At 44.0% G+C, this 20,504-nt stretch overlaps 1 protein-coding gene across 1 annotated transcript in view; it reads left to right on the forward strand.

The window, feature by feature from the left end:
• LOC306825396 (uncharacterized protein) overlaps window positions 1-20,504 on the forward strand; it is a 498,202-nt gene that overhangs the window by 1,732 nt on the left and 475,966 nt on the right. The window contains exons 2-4 of the mRNA XM_079346114.1: window positions 467-2,564; window positions 8,610-8,783; window positions 14,050-14,223. Coding sequence (XP_079202240.1) covers window positions 649-2,564; window positions 8,610-8,783; window positions 14,050-14,223 — 2,264 coding nt within the window. The 5' untranslated portion in view covers window positions 467-648. The remainder of the gene's footprint in view (window positions 1-466; window positions 2,565-8,609; window positions 8,784-14,049; window positions 14,224-20,504) is intronic.

A 20,504-nucleotide genomic window follows, 5' to 3' on the forward strand; every position in this document is an offset into this window, starting at 1 on the left:
GCCATATTTTTTTTAATGCAAGAAAAATGGCTGAAATTCCTTTTTCACAGGTTAGCTATTTGAACGAACTCCTACAGCAGCGTTTATCCGATCATCGTGAACTCAGTGTCAGTGTGTTTTGGACATGTTGAAGATCTCTCGTTGTGCTCCGCACGTTATTTCGTCAAAGGGCGTGGCCACGGCGTACCATCAAACTTTGATGTCTCTGCACACTCCAATTTTTTAACCTTCGATGACTGTAAGGCCTGCTGCTTGGCCACGTGTCGCAGCTGCACTCCAGCGGTCGCACTCTCGCGGTCGCGACACGCGCCGACATGCGTGGGGTGCTTCGGTCCCTTCATCACCGCTTGCGGTTTTAATTAATGTTATTCTTCTTTGTAGCAGCACACATTTATCACAGGGAGGTTTGTGTGTCAGTCAGTTTGTTTAATAAATCCAGTCTCAGGATATGTTTCTTCTCTTTCAGCAGATAGAGGTCAGCAGGAGGTTTTAGATGAATATAAGATCAGTCTGAGGAGGAGATATGAACATGTGACTGAAGGAAGTGATGAAACAGGAAGGAGAATCCTCCTCAACACGATCTACACTAAGCTCTACATCACAGAGGGGCAGAGTGAAGAGGTGAACACCCAACATGAGGTGAGACAGATGGAGACAGACTCTAAAAAGAAGAAGACCCTCCATGAGACTCCAATCAGGTGCCAGGACATCTTTAAAGCCTTACCGGACCAACAGGAACCAAAGACAGGAGCTCAACCCGACCAACAGGAACCAAACACAGGAGCTCAACCCGACCAACAGGAACCAAAGACAGAAGCTCAACCCGACCAACAGAAACCAAAGACAGGAGCTCAACCCGACCAACAGAAACCAAAGACAGGAGGTCAACCCGACCAACAGGAACCAAAGACAGGAGCTCAACCCGACCAACAGGAACCAAAGACAGGAGCTCAACCCGACCAACAGGAACCAAAGACAGGAGCTCAACCCGACCAACAGAAACCCATCAGAGTGGTTCTGACAAACGGCGTGGCTGGTGTTGGAAAAACCTTCTCAGTGCAGAAGTTCACTCTGGACTGGGCCGAGGGCTCAGAGAACCAAGACGTCAGTCTGCTGATCCTGCTTTCATTCAGGGAGCTGAACTTGGTCAGAGATAAGCGCTACAGTCTTCTTGAGCTGCTCCGTGTTTTCCATCCAACATTACAGAAAGTGGCAGCAGAGACGCTCACCGTCTGTAAACTGTTGTTCATCTTTGACGGCCTGGATGAAAGCAGACTGTCATTGGACTTCACAAACAAGAAGGTTGTGTCTGATGTCACACAGAAGTCATCGTTAAACACACTGTTCACAAACCTCATCAAGGGGAATCTGCTCCCCTCAGCTCTCATCTGGATCACTTCTCGACCTGCAGCAGCCAATCAGATCCCTTCTTCATGTGTTGACAGGGTAACAGAAGTACGAGGCTTCACTGACGCCCAGAAGGAGGAGTACTTCAGGAGGAGGTTCAGTGATGAAGATCTGTCCAGCAGAATCATCTCACACATCCAGACATCCAGGAGCCTCCACATCATGTGTCTGATCCCGGTCTTCTGCTGGATCACTGCCACAGTTCTGGAGCACATGATGAGCACAGAGCAGAGAGGAGAGCTGCCCAAGACCCTGACTGACATGTACTCACACTTCCTGCTGGTTCAGACACAGAGGAAGAAGAACAAGTATCATCAGATAAGTCCACATGAGCTGACGGAGGCCGACAGGGAAGTTCTTCTGAAGCTGGGGAGGCTGGCGTTTGAACATCTGGAGGACGGAAACATGATGTTCTACCAAGAAGACCTGGAGCGGTGTGGTCTGGATGTCACAGAGGCCTCGGTGTACTCAGGAGTTTGTACAGAGATCTTCAAAACAGAATGTTTGATGTTCCAGAAATCAGTCTACTGCTTTGTTCATCTGAGCGTTCAGGAGTTTCTGGCTGCAGTCTACATGTTCCACTGTTTCACCAACAGGGAGAGAGGTGTAGTGGAGGCTTTCCTTAAGGAATCATCTGGAAATACTTTTTTAAAGAAGATTTTGAACTTTTTCAAAACTCCTGAAAGCTATGACTTATCTCTGGAAGTCTTCCTGAGAGGTGCCATGGAGAAATCCCTGAAAAGTAAGAACGGTCACCTGGACCTGTTTGTTCGCTTCCTTCATGGTCTTTCTCTGGAGTCAAACCAGAGACTCTTAAGAGGCCTGCTGGGTCAGACAGACAACAGTCCAGAAATGATCCAGAGAGTCATCAACAACCTGAAGATGAACAGTGAAGATATCTCTCCTGACAGAAGCATCAACATCTTCCACTGTCTGACGGAGATGAAGGACCTCTCAGTCCATCAGGAGATCCAAGAGTTCCTGAAGTCAGAGAACAGATCAGGGAAGGAACTCTCTGAGATCCACTGCTCTGCTCTGGCCTACATGTTGCAGATGTCTGAGGAGGTTCTGGATGAGCTGGACCTGCAGAAGTACAAGACATCAGAGCAGGGACGACTGAGACTGATTCCAGCTGTGAGGAACTGCAGGAAGGCAGAGTAAGTCCAGATGTGATTAAATATGAGTATAAATAAAGTAACAATAAGCTGTTTAGTTCTTCATATATATATAATCTATAATCTCTCTGTTTGTGAAAACAGAGTTCATCTATATTCAGTAAATGAAGAATATTTATCTCTGTCTTGATTCAAAGCGCTCGGACATTTGTGTTTTCCTCCTTCATGGACTCGAGAGTAAAGTCTGAGTTGTGTTAGCGTGCGTGAAAAGGGACGTTTGATGAGTTTGTCTGTCCTGACTTCATGCTGACAGTAAGAACTTAAAGTAACACAGCTAACGAGAGGTTGATTAGTAACAGTGACATGATGAGTGAAGTTACCAACAGTCATGTCTTACATCACGTTACAGACAGAAGGTGGATCAAAAAGTCAAGCAGCCAAAATAATAGATTTCAGTACATTGAACTGTGTTAGTCAGGTATTATGTTGTGTTGGATCAGATCACAGATTGAAGTCATGGATGATTTTATTGGCCGCTCTCCTCTGAACTGCCCCTTTATTACAACTTTACAAACCCCGAACAAGAATCCATCTGAGAATAATGAATTTACTAAAAGCTACAAAAACAAGATTTATTTCTCTGTTGAGCTTTGATAAAGTTGAGCATGTGACAGCGGGGTTAGAGGTAAATAAAAGTAACAGAGTGATTTATGACAACAAACAACATAAATTGAGTCCCCGGTCTGCTGCTTGTTCTGCTCTGACTTTATGAGCAGATGCAGCTTGTCACAGGTTCGTTTTTAAAAGTGAAAAGATGATGGCTCAGTCGGGAAAACTTCTGTTGATGGGTTTTTATTCACCAAAGAAAATATATACAACCATGTAAAAAATGTGCCAAAATCCCGGTCAGTGAACAAACCAAAGAAAACAAACAAAGTATTTACAATACTTTACAGAAAAGGGCAACACGATGTGTTGGGAACAAATGTGATCTGGTCACTTTTTCTGTTCGCTCTCATTTTGTCTCATTTTGACACAGAGGGTGTAAGAAGGCTTTTTGTCGTCCATTTTCTGTAAACTGTAGTTCCACCACGGCAGACAAACGTCACCAACCTCCGCCGCCGTCACATTATTATGACATCACCGAGTGAAGTTTACTAACACCTTTCCTATGTCCTTTATGACGTCTCCTAACACCTCTCCGAAGTCCTTTATGAATTCTCCTAACGCCTTTCCTAAGTCCTTTATGAAGTCTCCTTACACCTTTCCTTAGTCCTTTATGAAGTCTCCTAACACCTTTCCTAAGTCATTTTTGAAGTCTCCTCACACTTTCCTAAGTCCTTTATGAAGTCTCCTTACACCTTTCCTAAGTCCTTGATGAAGTCTGCTAACACCTTTCCTAAGTCCTTTATGAATTCTCCTAACGCCTTTCCGAAGTCCTTTATGAATTCTCCTAACGCCTTTCCTAAGTCCTTTATGAAGTCTCCTTACACCTTTCCTAAGTCCTTTATGAATTCTCCTAACACCTTTCCTAAGTCCTTTATGAAGTCACCACACCTTTCCTAAGTCCTTTATGAATTCTCCTAACACCTCTCCTAATTCCTTTATGAAGTCACCTAACACCTTTCCTAAGTCCTTTATGAATTCTCTTAACGCCTTTCCTAAGTCCTTTATGAAGTCTCCTTACACCTTTCCTAAGTCCTTTATGAATTCTCCTAACACCTTTCCTAAGTCCTTTATGAAGTCTCCTTACACCTTTCCTAAGTCATTTTTGAAGTCTCCTCACACCTTTCCTAAGTCCTTTATGAAGTCTTCTTACACCTTTCCTAAGTCCTTTATGAAGTCTGCTAACACCTTTCCTAAGTCCTTTGTGAAGTCACCTCAAACCTTTCCTAAGTCCTTTGTGAAGTCACCTCAAACCTTTCCTAAGTCCTTTATGAAGTCTCCTAGCACCTTTCCTTAGTCCTTCATGAAGTCTCCTAACACCTTTCCTAAGTCCTTTTTGAAGTCTGCTAACACCTTTCCTAAGTCCTTTGTGAAGTCACCTCAAACCTTTCCTAAGTCCTTTGTGAAGTCACCTCAAACCTTTCCTAAGTCCTTTATGAAGTCTCCTAGCACCTTTCCTTAGTCCTTCATGAAGTCTCCTAACACCTTTCCTAAGTCCTTTATGAAGTCTGCTAACACCTTTCCTAAGTCCTTTGTGAAGTCACCTCAAACCTTTCCTAAGTCCTTTGTGAAGTCACCTCAAACCTTTCCTAAGTCCTTTATGAAGTCTCCTAGCACCTTTCCTTAGTCCTTCATGAAGTCTCCTAACACCTTTCCTAAGTCCTTTTTGAAGTCTCCTAATGTCTTTCCTAAGTCCTTCATGAAGTCTCCTATCACCTTTCCTAAGTCCTTTATGAAGTCTCCTAACACCTTTCCTTCACCCTGTGAGGTTTTCACGGGGTGAAGGAAAGGTGGATAGTGAAAATGGATAGGAGGGACAATCTGAATGCACCCAGAGACTAAATAGACATGGGACAATCAGACACAGGTGAGACTAATCAGGGTCATCAACAAGGCAGGAAACACAAGAAACACAAGACCAGAACACTTGAGCACAAGTACAAATAAAAACCTGACACTGAAAACACAACCTCAACAAGATATTACAAAATAAAACGGGAAACACCAAAGACGAGACTTAAAACACTAAACGCCGGCAATATTACATTTGATCATTCTAAGATTAATGACACATTCAGAAATTTCTACTCTCGCCTCTATACTTCTGAACTCCCCGAGGAAGTTTTTCAGATGGAACATTTTCTACACAGTTTAAACATTCCGGTGGTTCCCCCTGACAACAAAAGTAAACTGGACGAGCCTATATCCAAAGAGGAAGTAGCTGCAGCAATTTCTTCACTGCAATCAGGTAAATCCCCTGGTCCAGACGGGTTTCCTGTAGAATTTTTTAAAACATTCTCTGCGTTGCTTTCCCCTAGATTATGCTCACTGCTCTCGGATTCGTTTAAGCAAGGTAACCTTCCAGCATCATTCAACGAAGCCTGTATCACTGTTATCTTAAAGAAAGGTAAAGAACCTGATGAGTGTTCCTCCTACAGACCAATTTCCCTGTTGAATGTGGATGTTAAAATTTTGGCCAAAGTTCTGGCACGCAGATTGGAGTCCACTCTCCCATTAATTGTATCAGATGATCAAACTGGCTTTGTTCGGCACCGTCACTCCTTCTTCAACACGCGTCATCTATTCAATATCCTGTACTCGCCTTCAGGCTCACTCTCCGAGTGTGTTCTTTCTCTAGACGCAGAGAAGGCGTTCGATCGGGTCGAATGGAGATACCTGTTTAAAGCCTTAGAGAAATTTGGTTTTGGCCCAACCTTTATTACGTGGATAAAGCTGTTATATCGCTGCCCTTCGGCTGCGATCCGCACCAACTCTCAACTATTAGAACCTTTCATTCTTGAACGGGGCACACGTCAAGGGTGCCCTCTGAGCCCACTACTCTTCAATCTGGCCATAGAGCCGTTAGCAGTCGCACTCCGTAGTTGCAAGGCATTCTCTGGGATTAGGAGATCGGGGGTCGAACACAAAGTGTCTCTTTACGCAGATGACCTTTTGCTCTTTATAGAAAACCTTGACACCTCTTTGCCACCTATAATGTCACTACTCAAGCAGTTTGGTCAGATCTCTGGATATAAGTTGAACCTGCACAAAAGTGAACTTTTCCCTATAAATGAAGCTGCATTAGCATTAGACTATACAAACTTCCCATTCAGAATAGTGGAAAATCAATTTACCTACCTTGGCATTACAGTCACGAAAAAACACATGTCTCTCTTTAGGGAAAACTTCCTCAGCCTGCTAGATAATGTGAAACAACACCTTACAAGGTGGTCGCCTCTCTCCACAACCCTAGTGGGCCGAATTAACTCTATCAAAATGACTATTCTCCCAAAGTTCCTTTATTTCTTTCAATCCATACCAACGTTTATTCCTAAATCCTTTTTTGACTCATTGGACTCACTTATAACATCCTATATATGGAAGGGCAAGAGACCTCGACTAGGTAAAGTTCATCTCCAAAAATCAAAATACGACGGAGGCTTGGGACTGCCTAATTTTCGCTTTTATTATTGGGCAGCGAATATTCGCTGTCTTACTGCCTGGTCTTACTTCCATTACCAACCTCGCTGTCCACTGGGGGTGGCTACGGAGCTGAAATCGGGCAAAAACATTTCCATCCTAGCTCTGCTCGGATTTTCTCTTCCTCTCTCTCCGAGTAAACCACTGGACAACCCAGTGGTCTGGCACTCCATAAGAGTGTGGGTCCAGTTCAGGAGATACTTTGGTTTTAATGACTTCTCTCTCTCGAGCCCCGTCTGATCCAACCATCTTTTTCAACCTTCTCTACTTGATCCTGCGTTTCACGAGTGGCACAGACGGGGCATTAAACGTTTTAAGGACCTCTTCATAGAAAACAGTTTTGCTTCATTTGAGCAACTCTCTAAGAAATTCAGCCTACCGAGCACTCACTTATTTAGATACCTGCAACTTCGTCACTTCCTCCGTAGTCAATTACCAAACTTCCCTGAGACACCTGACACACATGTTGTTGATGCTCTCCTCAACCTGCATCCCTCACAAAAAGGGTTAATATCGATAATATATGACAGACTGGCAGCTATTAAACAGGCCCCCCTTGACAAAATCAAATCTTCCTGGGAACAGGATCTAAACCTGTCTATTTCAGATGACACTTGGAGTTCAATTTTTAAACTGGTCAATTCAACTTCCCTCTGTGCTCGTCATAGCCTGCTACAGTTCAAAGTAGTGCATAGGGCCCACATATCAAAGGCTAAATTATCCTGCTTCTATCCAGATGTTGATCCCTGTTGTGATAAGTGCAGGACTGCTGAGGCTTCTCTTATCCACATGTTCTGGTCGTGTCCCAGTCTGGAAAAATACTGGAGAGAAGTCTTTCAAACATTGTCTTCAGTCCTTCATCTGAATTTGGAACCTAATCCTCTGCTGGCTATTTTTGGCACCACAGGAGACGACGACAACCATCTCGCTCCCAGTAAGCGCCGCACAATCTCATTTGCGTCACTTTTGGCAAGGCGGGCCATTTTACTGAAGTGGAGGGATGCTGCTCCGCCCGCCCACGCCCAGTGGCTTGGAGACCTTATGGCCTGTCTAAAGCTCGAAAAGATTCGCTACTCAGTCTGCAACTCAACTATTAAGTTTGAAAAGCTGTGGGGGCCTTTTCTGGAATACTTTAGGAACCATCAGTAAACTTAATTGTCCCAGACCTTGGTTATCTTACAATAAAAGCAGACTCGTTTATCTTTTAGCTTTCCAATAACCTGGCTTCCAGCTCTGTAACTTTCTAACTTTCCGACTCGCTCCAGGCAAGAGACAGTGTGCGGTTTCTCTTTTTTTATCTGTATTTGTATTTTATTTATTTATTTTTTTTTTGGGGGGGGGGGGGTTGTTTGTTTTTGTTTTTTGTTTTGTCTTTCTTTGCTCTTTTTCAAAATTGTTTACGCCTTGTTTCTACCGATTGAGGATGTATGGGGGTACAGAAAGTGACCAGTAACTGTAGATGTGTGATGCGAACTATGTGGATCCTCTCTGTACGTTGGTACCTATATGTACAGTACAAATGATAAAGTGTACCTGTATATTTCCGCTGATTTACAGTTTGCACACACCCGATGTCTACCTCTGAATACCTGTACTCCCTTTCTGGAAATGTGTAAAAAACTCAATAAAAATATTCTTGAGAAAAAAAAAAAAAAAAAAAAACACTAAACGCCAAACGAGGAACCTTAACATAGGAAAAAATATTACGCACAACATTCTGTAGAAGGACACAAGGATACAAAGTAAGACAGGAAACAGTGAAGACTAGAACAGAAAACACACAGGGAACAATGAGAACTAAAAACAGGAAATCAGAACTAAATCATGACATCAGAGAACACGTTTACAAGTGATGGAAATGTTTGTTAACAAAATTAAAATTGGATGAAAATATGAAGACATTCCTTTAAATAACATTATCTACCATTTGTTTTACAACAGGTTTAGTAGCTGTGGACTATCAGAGACTCACTGTGAAGTTGTGGCCTCAGCTCTGAAGTCCAACCCCTCCCATCTGAGGGAGCTGAACCTGAACTACAACAAGCTGCAGGATTCAGGAGTGAAGCTGCTGTCTGCTGGACTGAAGAGTCCAAACTGTAGACTGGAGACTCTGAGGTAAGACTACAGGTTTCATTTCTCTCTTCACATTAATATGATGAGAAGCTAAACTTTAAGAGAGTCAGTCGAGGATTTAAAACATAAAGTACAAACATGAGATGATGTCAGTCTTTCAGACAGCGCTGTCATCAAAAACAACAAACGTCTCTCTGTCATCAGAAAAGGACGAACACAAGATGAAGTGAGAAAATGAAACCTGAGGGGGAAATCACTGAGAACAAGAGAGAGATACTGATCATATATTAAAGAAAGATGAAGATGTGACGGTACATTTCTTCTGACAGCTGCAGCTGTAAAACCTGGAATCAGGGTTCCCACGCGTCCTGGAAAACCTGGAAAATGATCAATGCAATGTGAACGGATTAAAAGTTCTGCGCATGGATTTGTCCACTTATCTTCTGACAACATGAAGACACAGCGCTTCTTTGCTGGCGCAGCGCCCCACATGACGCTACCGAACACAGTCACATGAATGATTGTCATTATCAGCACATCATCACCATTACTTACTGTATGTTTATACTCTGGTGCCAAGAAGGCAGACTATCAGACAGAATGCTATTTGGACTTACAGAATAAAAGACAGTCTTAAGATAACCTGAAGAACTCCTCACAGAAGATCACAACAGATGGATCAGTGTTCCTGTCTCACCAAAGCCATGACAGCACACATGTGAGAGGGAGTTTTACATGTTCTTGAATCTGCTTGGTGTGATAAAGGTCACATGTGTCATTTTAATTCTAGGAATTGTATATCTTACACATTTAGATAATGCTGTAGTGTTTTAAAAGATAGATAGATAGATAGATAGATAGATAGATAGATAGATAGATAGATAGATAGATAGATAGATAGATAGATAGATAGATAGATAGATAGATAGATACTTTATTGATCCCGAGGGAAATTCAAGGCATCCAGTAGCAGTATACAGACAGGCAGGACACAAGACATTAGATACAATACACAGGTTAAACCTGTGCAGTTAGCATTAGACTTAGAACTTATATAGCATAATGTACATAACCTGTGAAGGAGAGAAAAACATGTGCTGGTTAAAAGAGACCTGTAAAACAGTTAAAGAGCCTTAGAAACAAAGTGCTGACCTTCTAGAAACTAGTTACATGTGCATGTACAGAGGTGTTTGAGGTAGTGCCAGAGGTGTGAGTACAGTCATTAAACAGTCAATGCAGGGATGCAGACTGGGCCATTAAAGTGCTCAGCAACATAAAGGAGCAGTGATTAGCATTAAGTGTCCAAAACAATAAGGTGAAACCAGGAGTGATTAGGGTGATTGCCATTTAAGTACCCAACTATTGATGAGCGGATTAGCATTACGTGTTGAAGACAATAGAGTGAAACTTGACCTAGTTAGGGTGATCATGTCAACCATTACAGATGTAGCATAACACAACAGTAGGATGAAACCAGACATGATTAGGGTGATCATCATTAAAGTGACCAGTGCTCAGTAAGGTGACGATCAATACGCATTAAAGTGTCCAACTAGGGGCTGACTGTGAGGTCAGCAGTGCAGATGAGGAGTGAGAAAGAAAAAGTGAAAAATGAGTCCAGGGTTCACCGTGTGCTTCTTCCCTGCCGTGACAGTGAAGTGTTGTACAATCTGATGGCCTATAGGGGGACAAAAGAGTTCTTGAGTCTGTCCGTGGAGCACGACTGTGACAGCAGTCTTTCGCTGAACATGCTCCTCTGCTTGGTGAAGGTGCTGTGCAGAGGGTGGTGTGTGTTGTCCATGATGGAGAGCATTTTGTCCAGAGTCTCCTCTCTACCACTGTCACCAGTGAGTCCAGCTCTGTACCCACCACAGAGCCAGCCCTCCTCACCAGTCTGTCCAGGCGTGCTGCGTCCCTCTTCTTGCAGCTTCCTCCCCAGCACACCGCTGCGTAGAAGAGGACGCTGGACACCACAGACAGGTAGAACATCTGCAGCAGCTTTTTGCAGACGTTGAAGGACCCCAGCCTTCTCAGGAAGTACAGACGACTCTGTCCCTTCCTGCAGGTAGTGTCCATGTTAGGCGACCAGTCCAGCTTGTCATCCAGTTGCAGCCCCAGATACCCGTAGGTCCTGACCACCTCCACGTCGACCCCCCCGATGGAAACAGGTTCTAGATGTGGTTTGTCCCTTCGGAAGTCCACCACCATCTCCTTGGTCTTTGAGGTGTTTAGCTGCAGATGGTTGGCACTGCACCACGTCACAAAGTCCTCGATCAGGCTCCTGTACTCCTCCTCCTGTCCATCCCTGACACAAGCAACTATCGCAGTGTCGTCCGAGTATTTCTGCATGTGGCAGAGCTCAGAGTTATACTGGAAGTCAGAGGTGTACAGGGTGAACAGGACAGGGGAGAGCACGGTCCCCTGTGGTGCTCCGGTGCTGCTGACCACAGTGTCAGATGTGCAGTCCTTCAGTCTGACGTACTGTGGTCTCTCTGTGAGGTAGTCCGTGATCCACCTCACCAGGTGCGAGTCCACCCTCATCTCGGTCAGCTTGTCTCTCAGTAGGAGGGGATGGATGGTGTCGAAAGCGCTTTAGAAATCAAAGAACATGATTCTCATCACGCTGCTCCCTTTGTCCAGATGAGAGTAAGCCCTGTGTAGAAGATAGAGGATGGCATCATCCACACCCACCTTTGCCTGGTATGCAAACTGCAGGGGATCCTGTGTGTGTTGGACCTGGGGTCTGAGGTGTTGGAGCAGCAGCCGCTCAAAGGTCTTCATAACGTGGGATGTCAGGGTGATAGGTCTGAAGTCGCCTGGCTCACTGGGGTTTTTCTTCTTGGGGACCGGGGTGAGGCACGAGGTCTTACAGAGCACAGGAACCTTTCCGAGCCGCAGGCTCATGTTGAAGACGTGCTGAAGTGGCTCCCCCAGCTCAGCAGAGCAGGCCTTTAGCATCCTGGGACACACCTTGTCCGGGCCTGCTGCCTTCCTGGGGCGGAGTCTCTTCAGCTCCTTGCTCACCTGGTCTCTGGTGATGGTGGGGGGGATGGGGGATTGATTGTCTCTGGAGATTGTGTTTGTCCTGGTGGAGGTGTTGGGGGGAGTGAGAGGGAGGGATGGGGTGTGTAGAGGGGGTGCTACTGGCTGCAGCGACGGGGCTGTCAAACCTGTTAAAAAACAAGTTGAGCTGGTTTGCTCTCTCAGGGTCCCCGTCTTCTGCGTTGTTGTTTTTCTTCTTGCAGCCTGTGATGGTTTTCATGCCCTCCCAGACCTCCCTCTCGGAGTCTGACCTTGAGTTCCCCCTGCACACGCTTCAGCTCTGCCTGGTCTCCCTCCTTGAATGCCCTTTTCTTCCTGTTAAGGATCTCCTTGACATCGCTGGTGATCCAGGGCTTGTTGTTCGGGAAGCAGCGCACAGTTTTAGTGTGAACCACAACGTCCATACAGAAGTTCATGTAGTCAGTTGTGCAGTGTGTGACCCCCTCAATGTCATCACCATGAGTCTCTTGCAGGGCACTCCAGTCAGTGATCTCAAAACAGTCTCTGAGAGCCTCCTCTGCCTCAGGAGACCACTTTCTGAAGGTCTGTGTTGTTACTGGTTGTCTCTGGATCTTAGTCTTGTACTGTGGCCACTGTAGGACCAGGTTGTGGTCGGACTTACCCAGAGGTGGTAAGGGGGTGGCAGTGTAGGCGTCCTTCACGTTTGCATACAGGAGGTCTATTGTCCTGTTCTTCCTGGTGGGACAGCTTACAAACTGGTGAAAGTCCGGTAGTGTGGAGTTCAATGTAACATGGTTAAAGTCCCCTGAGATGGCAATGAAGCATCCGGGTGCAGCGTTTGTAATCTCGAGATGTTCGAGTGGATGATGTCACACGCAGTCTCGACGTGTGCTCGCGGAGGAATGTAAACAACAACAACATTGGCGTGGGAGAACTCCCTGGGCATGTAGTAAGGACGGAGACCTACCGCCAGCAGCTCGATGTCTTTGCTGCACGTTGCCTCCTTCACAGTGACATGTCCATGGTGGCACCATCTGGTGTTAATAAACAGTGCGAGTCCTCCTCCTTTCCGTTTGCCGCTGCGTTTCGTGTCTCTGTCCGCTCTCACTGTAGTGAAGCCCGGTAGATCCACGTTAGCGTCCGGGGTGTTTTGAGTCAGCCAGGTTTCTGTGAGGCACATTAAACTGCACTCTCTAAATGTCCGGTTGTTCCTCACGAGAGCAGCCAGCTCGTCTGTCTTGTTGGTTAGACAGTTTACGTTCCCCATAACTATCACCGGAACCGAGGGCTTGTACTTCCATCGCTTAGCCACTAGCCTAGCCTTTAGCTTTGCGCCGGCTCGACAGCCTCTGTACCGCCGCCTCAGCTCCTCAAGTATCGGGTGAACAATGCCGGCTTGTCCCGCTGACCGGGAGAGTGAGAAAGCAGCCTCCCACAGTGGTCAGGGATAAGCCCAAGTCCCTCTCTCACTGGTGTTTGATGCAGGATAAGCTGTCAGAGGAAGCAGTGGACCAATCTCCTCCCTGAAGTTCTCTCCCTCAGTCTGAAGTCAGTGAAAGGCCTCATCCTTTATGATGTGTCCCAGGTGGTTTAAAGGGTAGTCTAGGCCTACCCTGGAAGTTTCCATGTTCAGTTTGTCAGTGTTCTAGCAGCAGCTGTTAATAAGGGCTTATTCCATACAGGGCGTGATGGTTAAGACCACCCATTAAAGGATTCTGTAAGGATTGAACAACATCACAGCTGAATGAAAGAATTGTCTCTTTTAAAAGAGTTTAAGGGTGGAACCATGAAGCTGATAAAGAGACAGACTTGCTCTGTTTTCCTTCATCCATATAGACGTAGACTTCACATGATGATGCTAAAACAATTCAAGTAGAAAACAGGAAATGAAGCGTCTGACCATCAACAAGAATGACACATGATCATGTTACCTTTTTAAAGATTTGTTACTAAACAGTCAGAGTTTCATTATAAATACATTTAAATTATAGATATTTTATAGAACATGTTTGATTTTACACACACACACACACACACACACAGTCCCAGGTGTGTGTAGCTCAGTAGAGTAGTGGGTGTGTAATCTTGACTGAGATCAGTAACATGTTGGTGTCTTTATTGACATGAACAGCTGGATGAATGTTTGGATGATGTCTGTAGAAAGCTGACATTTGAATGATCCACAATAACACAATGACAAAGTCTCTCTACTTATTTTAGGGACACACTCACTGATTGGACCTAGTTATGTTCTTATCATCTCATTCATCATTCTTTTTATTCTCTTCTTTTATTCTTTATTCAGATTGATGAGCTGCAGTTTGTCAGAGATCAGCTGTTCTTCTCTGGTCTCAGCTCTGAAGTCCAACCCCTCCCATCTGAGAGAGCTGGACCTGAGCTCCAACAATCTGCAGGATTCAGGAGTGAAGCTGCTGAGTGATTTTCTGCAGAGTCCAAACTGTAGACTGAAGTCTCTGAGGTCAGTTCACTTCTTCTCTGTTTGTGTTTTACATCTCATGTGTTTGATTATCAGCTGAAACATTTTCATGTTCACATGTTTCTGACCTCCATGAAGTTTTAGATTGAATGCTGTTCATGTTGATTTTCTTGTTTGAATCTGCATCATCAACAAATCTGATTTTTAACAAAATCCTTTAAATGGAGTTCTTTAAGTTTTTAAAGTGAAAGTTTCTGATTTTTATTAAATGTTCAAAACTGAAGACACAAGATTATCTGAACTAACATTTATGTGATTATGACACACACACACACACACACACACACACACACACACACACACACACTCACACACACACACACACACAGACAGACATAGTAATAATAATACATTTTATTTATTGCCGCCTTTCAAGCCACCCAAGGTCGCCTTCCAGTGGATAAAAGCGGTACAGGAGGTTAAAACCAAACATAAAACAAACTAAAGACAGGTGTAGTGTGAAGTGAACAGTTACAGTGAGTGTGCCAGTTTAAACAGGTGGGTTTTGAGTTGGGATTTAAAGGTGGAGATGGACTCTTACTGTCTTATGTGGGGGGGAGGCAGTTCCAAAGTGTGGGTGCCGAGCAGCTGAAGGCTCGGGCATCCATGATACTGAGGCGTGGTGTGGGGATGGTTAGCAGTCCAGCAGAGGTTGAGCGGAGGGTGCGTGAGGGGCTGTAGTGATGGAGGAGGTCACAGAGGTAAGTGTCTGGCTAGGTGGTGAAGAGCTTTGTAAGTGAGGAGGAGGTTTTTGTAGTCGATGCAATATTGTACAGGGAGCCAGTGAAGTTCGATGAGAATGGGGGTGATGTGATCAGATGATCCGGGCGGCAGAGTTCTGGATGAGTTGTAGTCTGTTGATGAGTTTGGCGGGGAGTCCAGTGAGGAGGGCATTGCAATCGTCGATGCGGGAAGTGACAAATGAGTGAACCAGGATTGCGGTGCTGGACTGGGACAGTGATGGGCGGAGTCTGGAAATGTTCCGGAGGTGGAAGAGGGCAATCCGGGTGATGTTTCTAATGTGGGGAGCAAATGAGAGGGTGCTGTCCAGAATGATGCCGAGGCTTTTGACTTGGGGGGAGAAGGGTACAGGGAAACCGTCAATGGTGATGGATGGTACTGGGGTGTGTTGTGAGTTAGTGAGGGTGGATTTGGTTTTGTTGCCGTTGAGTTTACATACACTCTCTCACACACACACACACACACACACACACACACACACACACAAAGACTCACTCACACACCATCAACAACTCACACAGACAAAGGCACTCACACAAACACACACACACACACACACACAGACAGTCCCAGGTGTGTGTAGCTCAGTAGAGTAGTGGGTGTGTAATCTTGACTGAGATCAGTAACATGTTGGTGTCTTTATTGACATGAACAGCTGGATGAATGTTTGGATGATGTCTGTAGAAAGCTGACATTTGAGTGATTCTCTTCTTTTATTCTTTATTCAGATTGAGTCTCTGCAGTTTGTCAGAGATCAGCTGTTCTTCTCTGGCCTCAGCTCTGAAGTCCAACCCCTCCCATCTGAGACTTCTGAACCTGAGCTCCAACAAGCTGCAGGATTCAGGAGTGAAGCTGCTGAGTGATTTTCTGCAGAGTCCAAACTGTAGACTGGAGACTCTGAGGTCAGTTCACTTCTTCTCTGTTTGTGTTTTACATCTCATGTGTTTGATTATCAGCTGAAACATTTTCATGTTCACATGTTTCTGACCTCCATGAAGTTTTAGATTGAATGCTGTTCATGTTGATTTTCGTGTTTGAATCTGCATCATCAACAAATCTGATTTTTACCAAAATCCTTTAAATGGAGTTTTATTCGAGTGCTAACAAGTGCTTACCCATACTTCAGATACTTTTTCTGAACTCTTATCACAGACTCACATCTACAAAACACAATTGGCCAAATGGATCATTTTATTCTCAAAAGTGCATTTTGTTAAATATAAACAAACTCTTCATTTCAAAATAGAACACATATTTCTCTGCACACACTTTCTTTACCAAAGCACTGGAAATCTGACTCAAAATAAATTTATACTGTCAAAGAATAACACCTGTTTCACAAGGTACATGCAGTCAATCAAAGTACACTAGGTTTTAAAATGCTGGTTATTGTTGACATTACACAAACTGCATAGACTTGTTTGTTGCAGTTTTACAGTTATTTGCATGCAAAACATGCAATCCAGCGTTTTTACACTAAGTGTATTGGTTGGGAACTGTATGTCCACATGTTCACATTCAAAAGCATTCCATCAGTTCAACAACATTAAGACTCAGCGCCCCACGTGATGCTAGCAGCCAATCAAACTGCATTTCAAATATTTAATAATGCAACGCTCCTCTCTGTCCTCTGTTTGGTGACAGAGCGTGCAGAGGAGAGTTCTAGTGGGAGGGTCGTTCACTGAGTAGCTGTGAGTCACTGTGAGCTAACATATTTCTGATTTCAGCAGAGCGGGAGCTTCCAGGTCATTTAACATTGAACAGGTCATCTTAATGGGCTACATTTCACTTTTTTACCCAACACTCATCAAAGCTAAGCTATGTGCTACTCATACTATGTATTATGTAGCTTCCTGCATCTACTTTTCCCTGCTCCTCTCTCTGCTGTCATGACTGAAAGCATCGCAGAGACTGCTGACACCAGCATACACACACGCACACACACATAAAAACACACACACACACACACTGGAGCTCCAGCCTCCATGTGCGGCGCGCCTCTTTTAACTTAAAGTGCATCAGCTCACAGTTGATCCATAAAACGGAGTTGAGAACATGTGATCGGGTCAAACAGTCGACTTTTCTCCGTTCACTCTCAACGTGTCTGCAGCTAGCATAACGATAGCAAAGTCCTCTCACAGTCTCTGTAGTCTGTGAGCGTCTCCACTCTGACTCTGTGAAACAGTGCTGAGTTATAAACACTGCAGGTGTAGTGCACGCTGAATGCACGTGCAGCAGGAGGAGGCAGATACACACCCGTCTAATAATGAGCAGGATGATTATATGAAGGGTCTCATGTTGTCAAAGATTAGTCAAGAGAGAACTTGTTTAGTGGAGTCAAAAAGTTCATTTAGGACCCTGAGCGCCGCTGACGAGGTGGTCCACACGAGTATTAAATACTGTAAATTATTCACCGCAGCAGGTGGGCAGGGTGACATCCGAGAACACCCACACTTTTGAAATGTCTTATTTCCACTGTTAGCATAAATTAATGTGCTTTAACATTGCTAAATTAGCATTACAGCTATCAATCAGTCAAATTAGCTTTATTTCATAACTGTTAAATCACATGTAATTCAGCGGGCTTGACAGGTTGATTAAACAGCTAAAATGGACAGAAATAGACTGTTTCAAACGTGTGTTGTCCTCTTTTTACAGGAGTAACTATGTCAGAGACATGCAAATTCAAAAATGAGTGGATGGAAGAAAATAACTGAGCTGCAGAGTAAACTGAAATGAAACAAAAGAAATTGCTTTTCAGTGATTTATTGAAAATATACAAACATTTTTAATTGTAGTGCACCAGAGAAAGTACCAGTAAGAGAAAGGAGCGGGTTGAGTTAGGAATTGACTCGTTGAACATTTTAACTCTAGTGTGTCATGCTGATGAAGTGCTGTAATCTGTGGGTGTGTTTGTATTATTCTAAGATACATTTGTCATTATTATTTTTCAAAGATAAAACTGAGAAAGAATCTGGTTAAATGCAAGTTGTAACTGCAATAAAGAACACTTCCAGAGAAAGAGGGGGATGGGGGAATGTGTACGACGTGATAACTTGAGTCTTTAGTGGCTGAAAATGTCGTGGAAAAGTCCTGGAAAATGATTTCAGGGAAAGAGTGGGAACCCTGCAGGAAACATGACAGATGAACAGTCACATGAATGATTCTCATTATCAGCACATCATCACCATTACTTACTGTATGTTTATACTCTGGTGCCAAGAAGGCAGACTATTCTAAAAAATAAGTTGTTGGCTCAACTTAAAAAAATTGAGGTAACAAATTGCATGGATGTTTTTAAGTAGTTCCAACTTTTGCACTATTGAGTAGATCTCATGAGTCTTTTTTTTCTCAAGAATATTTTTATTGAGTTTTTCATTTATATTTTAAAATAAATAAAAATGATGAATAGTGTGGCACTACAACATTTACAAACTATATTATACATTTTTCTTCTCTTATACACTCAGAAATACTTAAACACTTAATATCATCACATATGCTGAAAGAATAATAAATTGGATCAACTTAAAGTAATTTGACAACTTAATTTTGGAACTTAATTTAAATTAATATTAAGTTGGTTCAACTTAACTCATTCCCCGCCATTGACGAGATTTTCCGGCAATTGGTGACAGTACCCCCCCCCACTCTAGGGCCGACTCCTGAAGGCCCAGGATCTTCCGGGTGCATCCTATGGAAGTCTTTAATAAGAGTCTGGTCCACAATGTTCCTTGTAGACACCCAGGACCTCTCTTCTGGGCCATATCCCTCCCAGTCCACCAGGTACTGGACTCCACGACCGCGGCGACGAACAGCCAGTAGCTGCCGCACAGTGTAGACGGGACCCCCGTCAATGACCTGGGGGGGTGGAGGGGGTTTGGACGGAGGAACCAAGGGACTGTCCCTGGCTGGCTTGATTTGGCTTACATGGAACGCTGGATGCACCTTCATCGTCCTGGGTAGACTCAAACGCACGTCAGATGTTTAGTCCAGGACCCCTGCTTCTGAGATGCCATGCACCGCAGCCCAGTCTCCAACTCTTGATTAAGTCTCTCAGATTGTCCATTGCTCTGGGGATGATGTCCGGAAGATAGGCTAACCGTGGCTCCAATCAGGGAACAAAACTCCTTCCAAAACTGTGACACGAACTGTGGGCCCCGGTCAGACCCTATATCCTTTGGAAACCCATGAATACGAAACACATGACATAACATAACCTCGGCCGTCTCCTTGGCCGAGGGAAGCTTAGCAAGGGCAATAAAATGCACCATCTTAGAAAATCTGTCTACAACAGTCAAAATAGTGGTGTTACCGTTACTAGGGGGGAGACCAGTCACGAAGTCCAACAAGATGTCTGACCAGGGCCGATGAGGTATGGGTAGAGGAAGCAGTTGTCCGGAGGAAGGCTGATGAGAGTTCTTATTGGCAGAACAGATGGGACAGGCAGCAATGTACTCACTCACCTCCCTTCTCATGTCTGACCACCAAAAGCGTTGTCAGATGACGAACAGGGTTCTGGTCACCCCTGGATGACAGGAAGGCTGGGAGGCATGACCCCAGTGGATGACCTGTGCACGAACCTCCGGAACCACAAACAAACGATTAATAGGACATTCAGAGGGAGTATCAATGTTTCTGCTCACTTCTACTACTTTGCGTTCGATGTCCCAATTAAAACCCCCCACCACACAAGTTCTGGGCAGAATGGTCGAAGGCTCGACAACAGTCTTCTCTTTTTCAAAGATTCTAGACAGAGCATCAGGCTTAATGTTCTTGTTTCCTGGACGATAAGATAAGGTGAAATTGAACCTTGTAAAGAATAAGGCCCATCTGGCCTGTCTAGAGTTAAGACGTGTAGCGAAAACTATCATTAATATTACGTGTTAAATGGATTAACACACCTCGTAAGAAGAAGGGCACCACCTGGCTCACCAGGAACAATTTTATTAATTATGGAAATTAATAAAAATTATTAATTATGAAAAATCAATAAATTTATGGATTATTATTTTTATCAATCTCAAATCTAAGTTATGAGTTACTCAAAACGTTCAACCACTATGAATCAATACGAACACAATTCTGAATTTATGAGTAGTATTTTAATGAGTAAGAATAAACAATACAGAATAACGAAACGATACCAAAATGCACCAGATATATATGAAGGAAAAAACCAGGAATTACAGATACTATCCTAACTGATTTAGTATGGTACGGTGTTTACGTATGTCTAACCAAATTATTGATTAGATTCAGATCAAAAATTACCGGACGGAGGAAAAATAAAAATAAAAATTAAAGTGGAACTATATTACAGCGGATATGGCCGGGGGGAAGAGTTCAGACGAAGGACACTCTTGACACGTATTTCTGAGCAACAACCAAACTGTTGAATATCTTACTGTAATCGCTGACAAACGAGTCCGCCGAGTGGTACTGTAACCTGGAGAGCGGATTTTTGGACGATCCTTTCCAATTTTTACAGCCCGGAATCCACCGTAGTGAATAGGTCGGAG

This window comes from Symphodus melops, assembly GCF_947650265.1.
Source record: "Symphodus melops genome assembly, chromosome: 6".
NCBI classification, from domain to species: domain Eukaryota; kingdom Metazoa; phylum Chordata; class Actinopteri; order Labriformes; family Labridae; genus Symphodus; species Symphodus melops.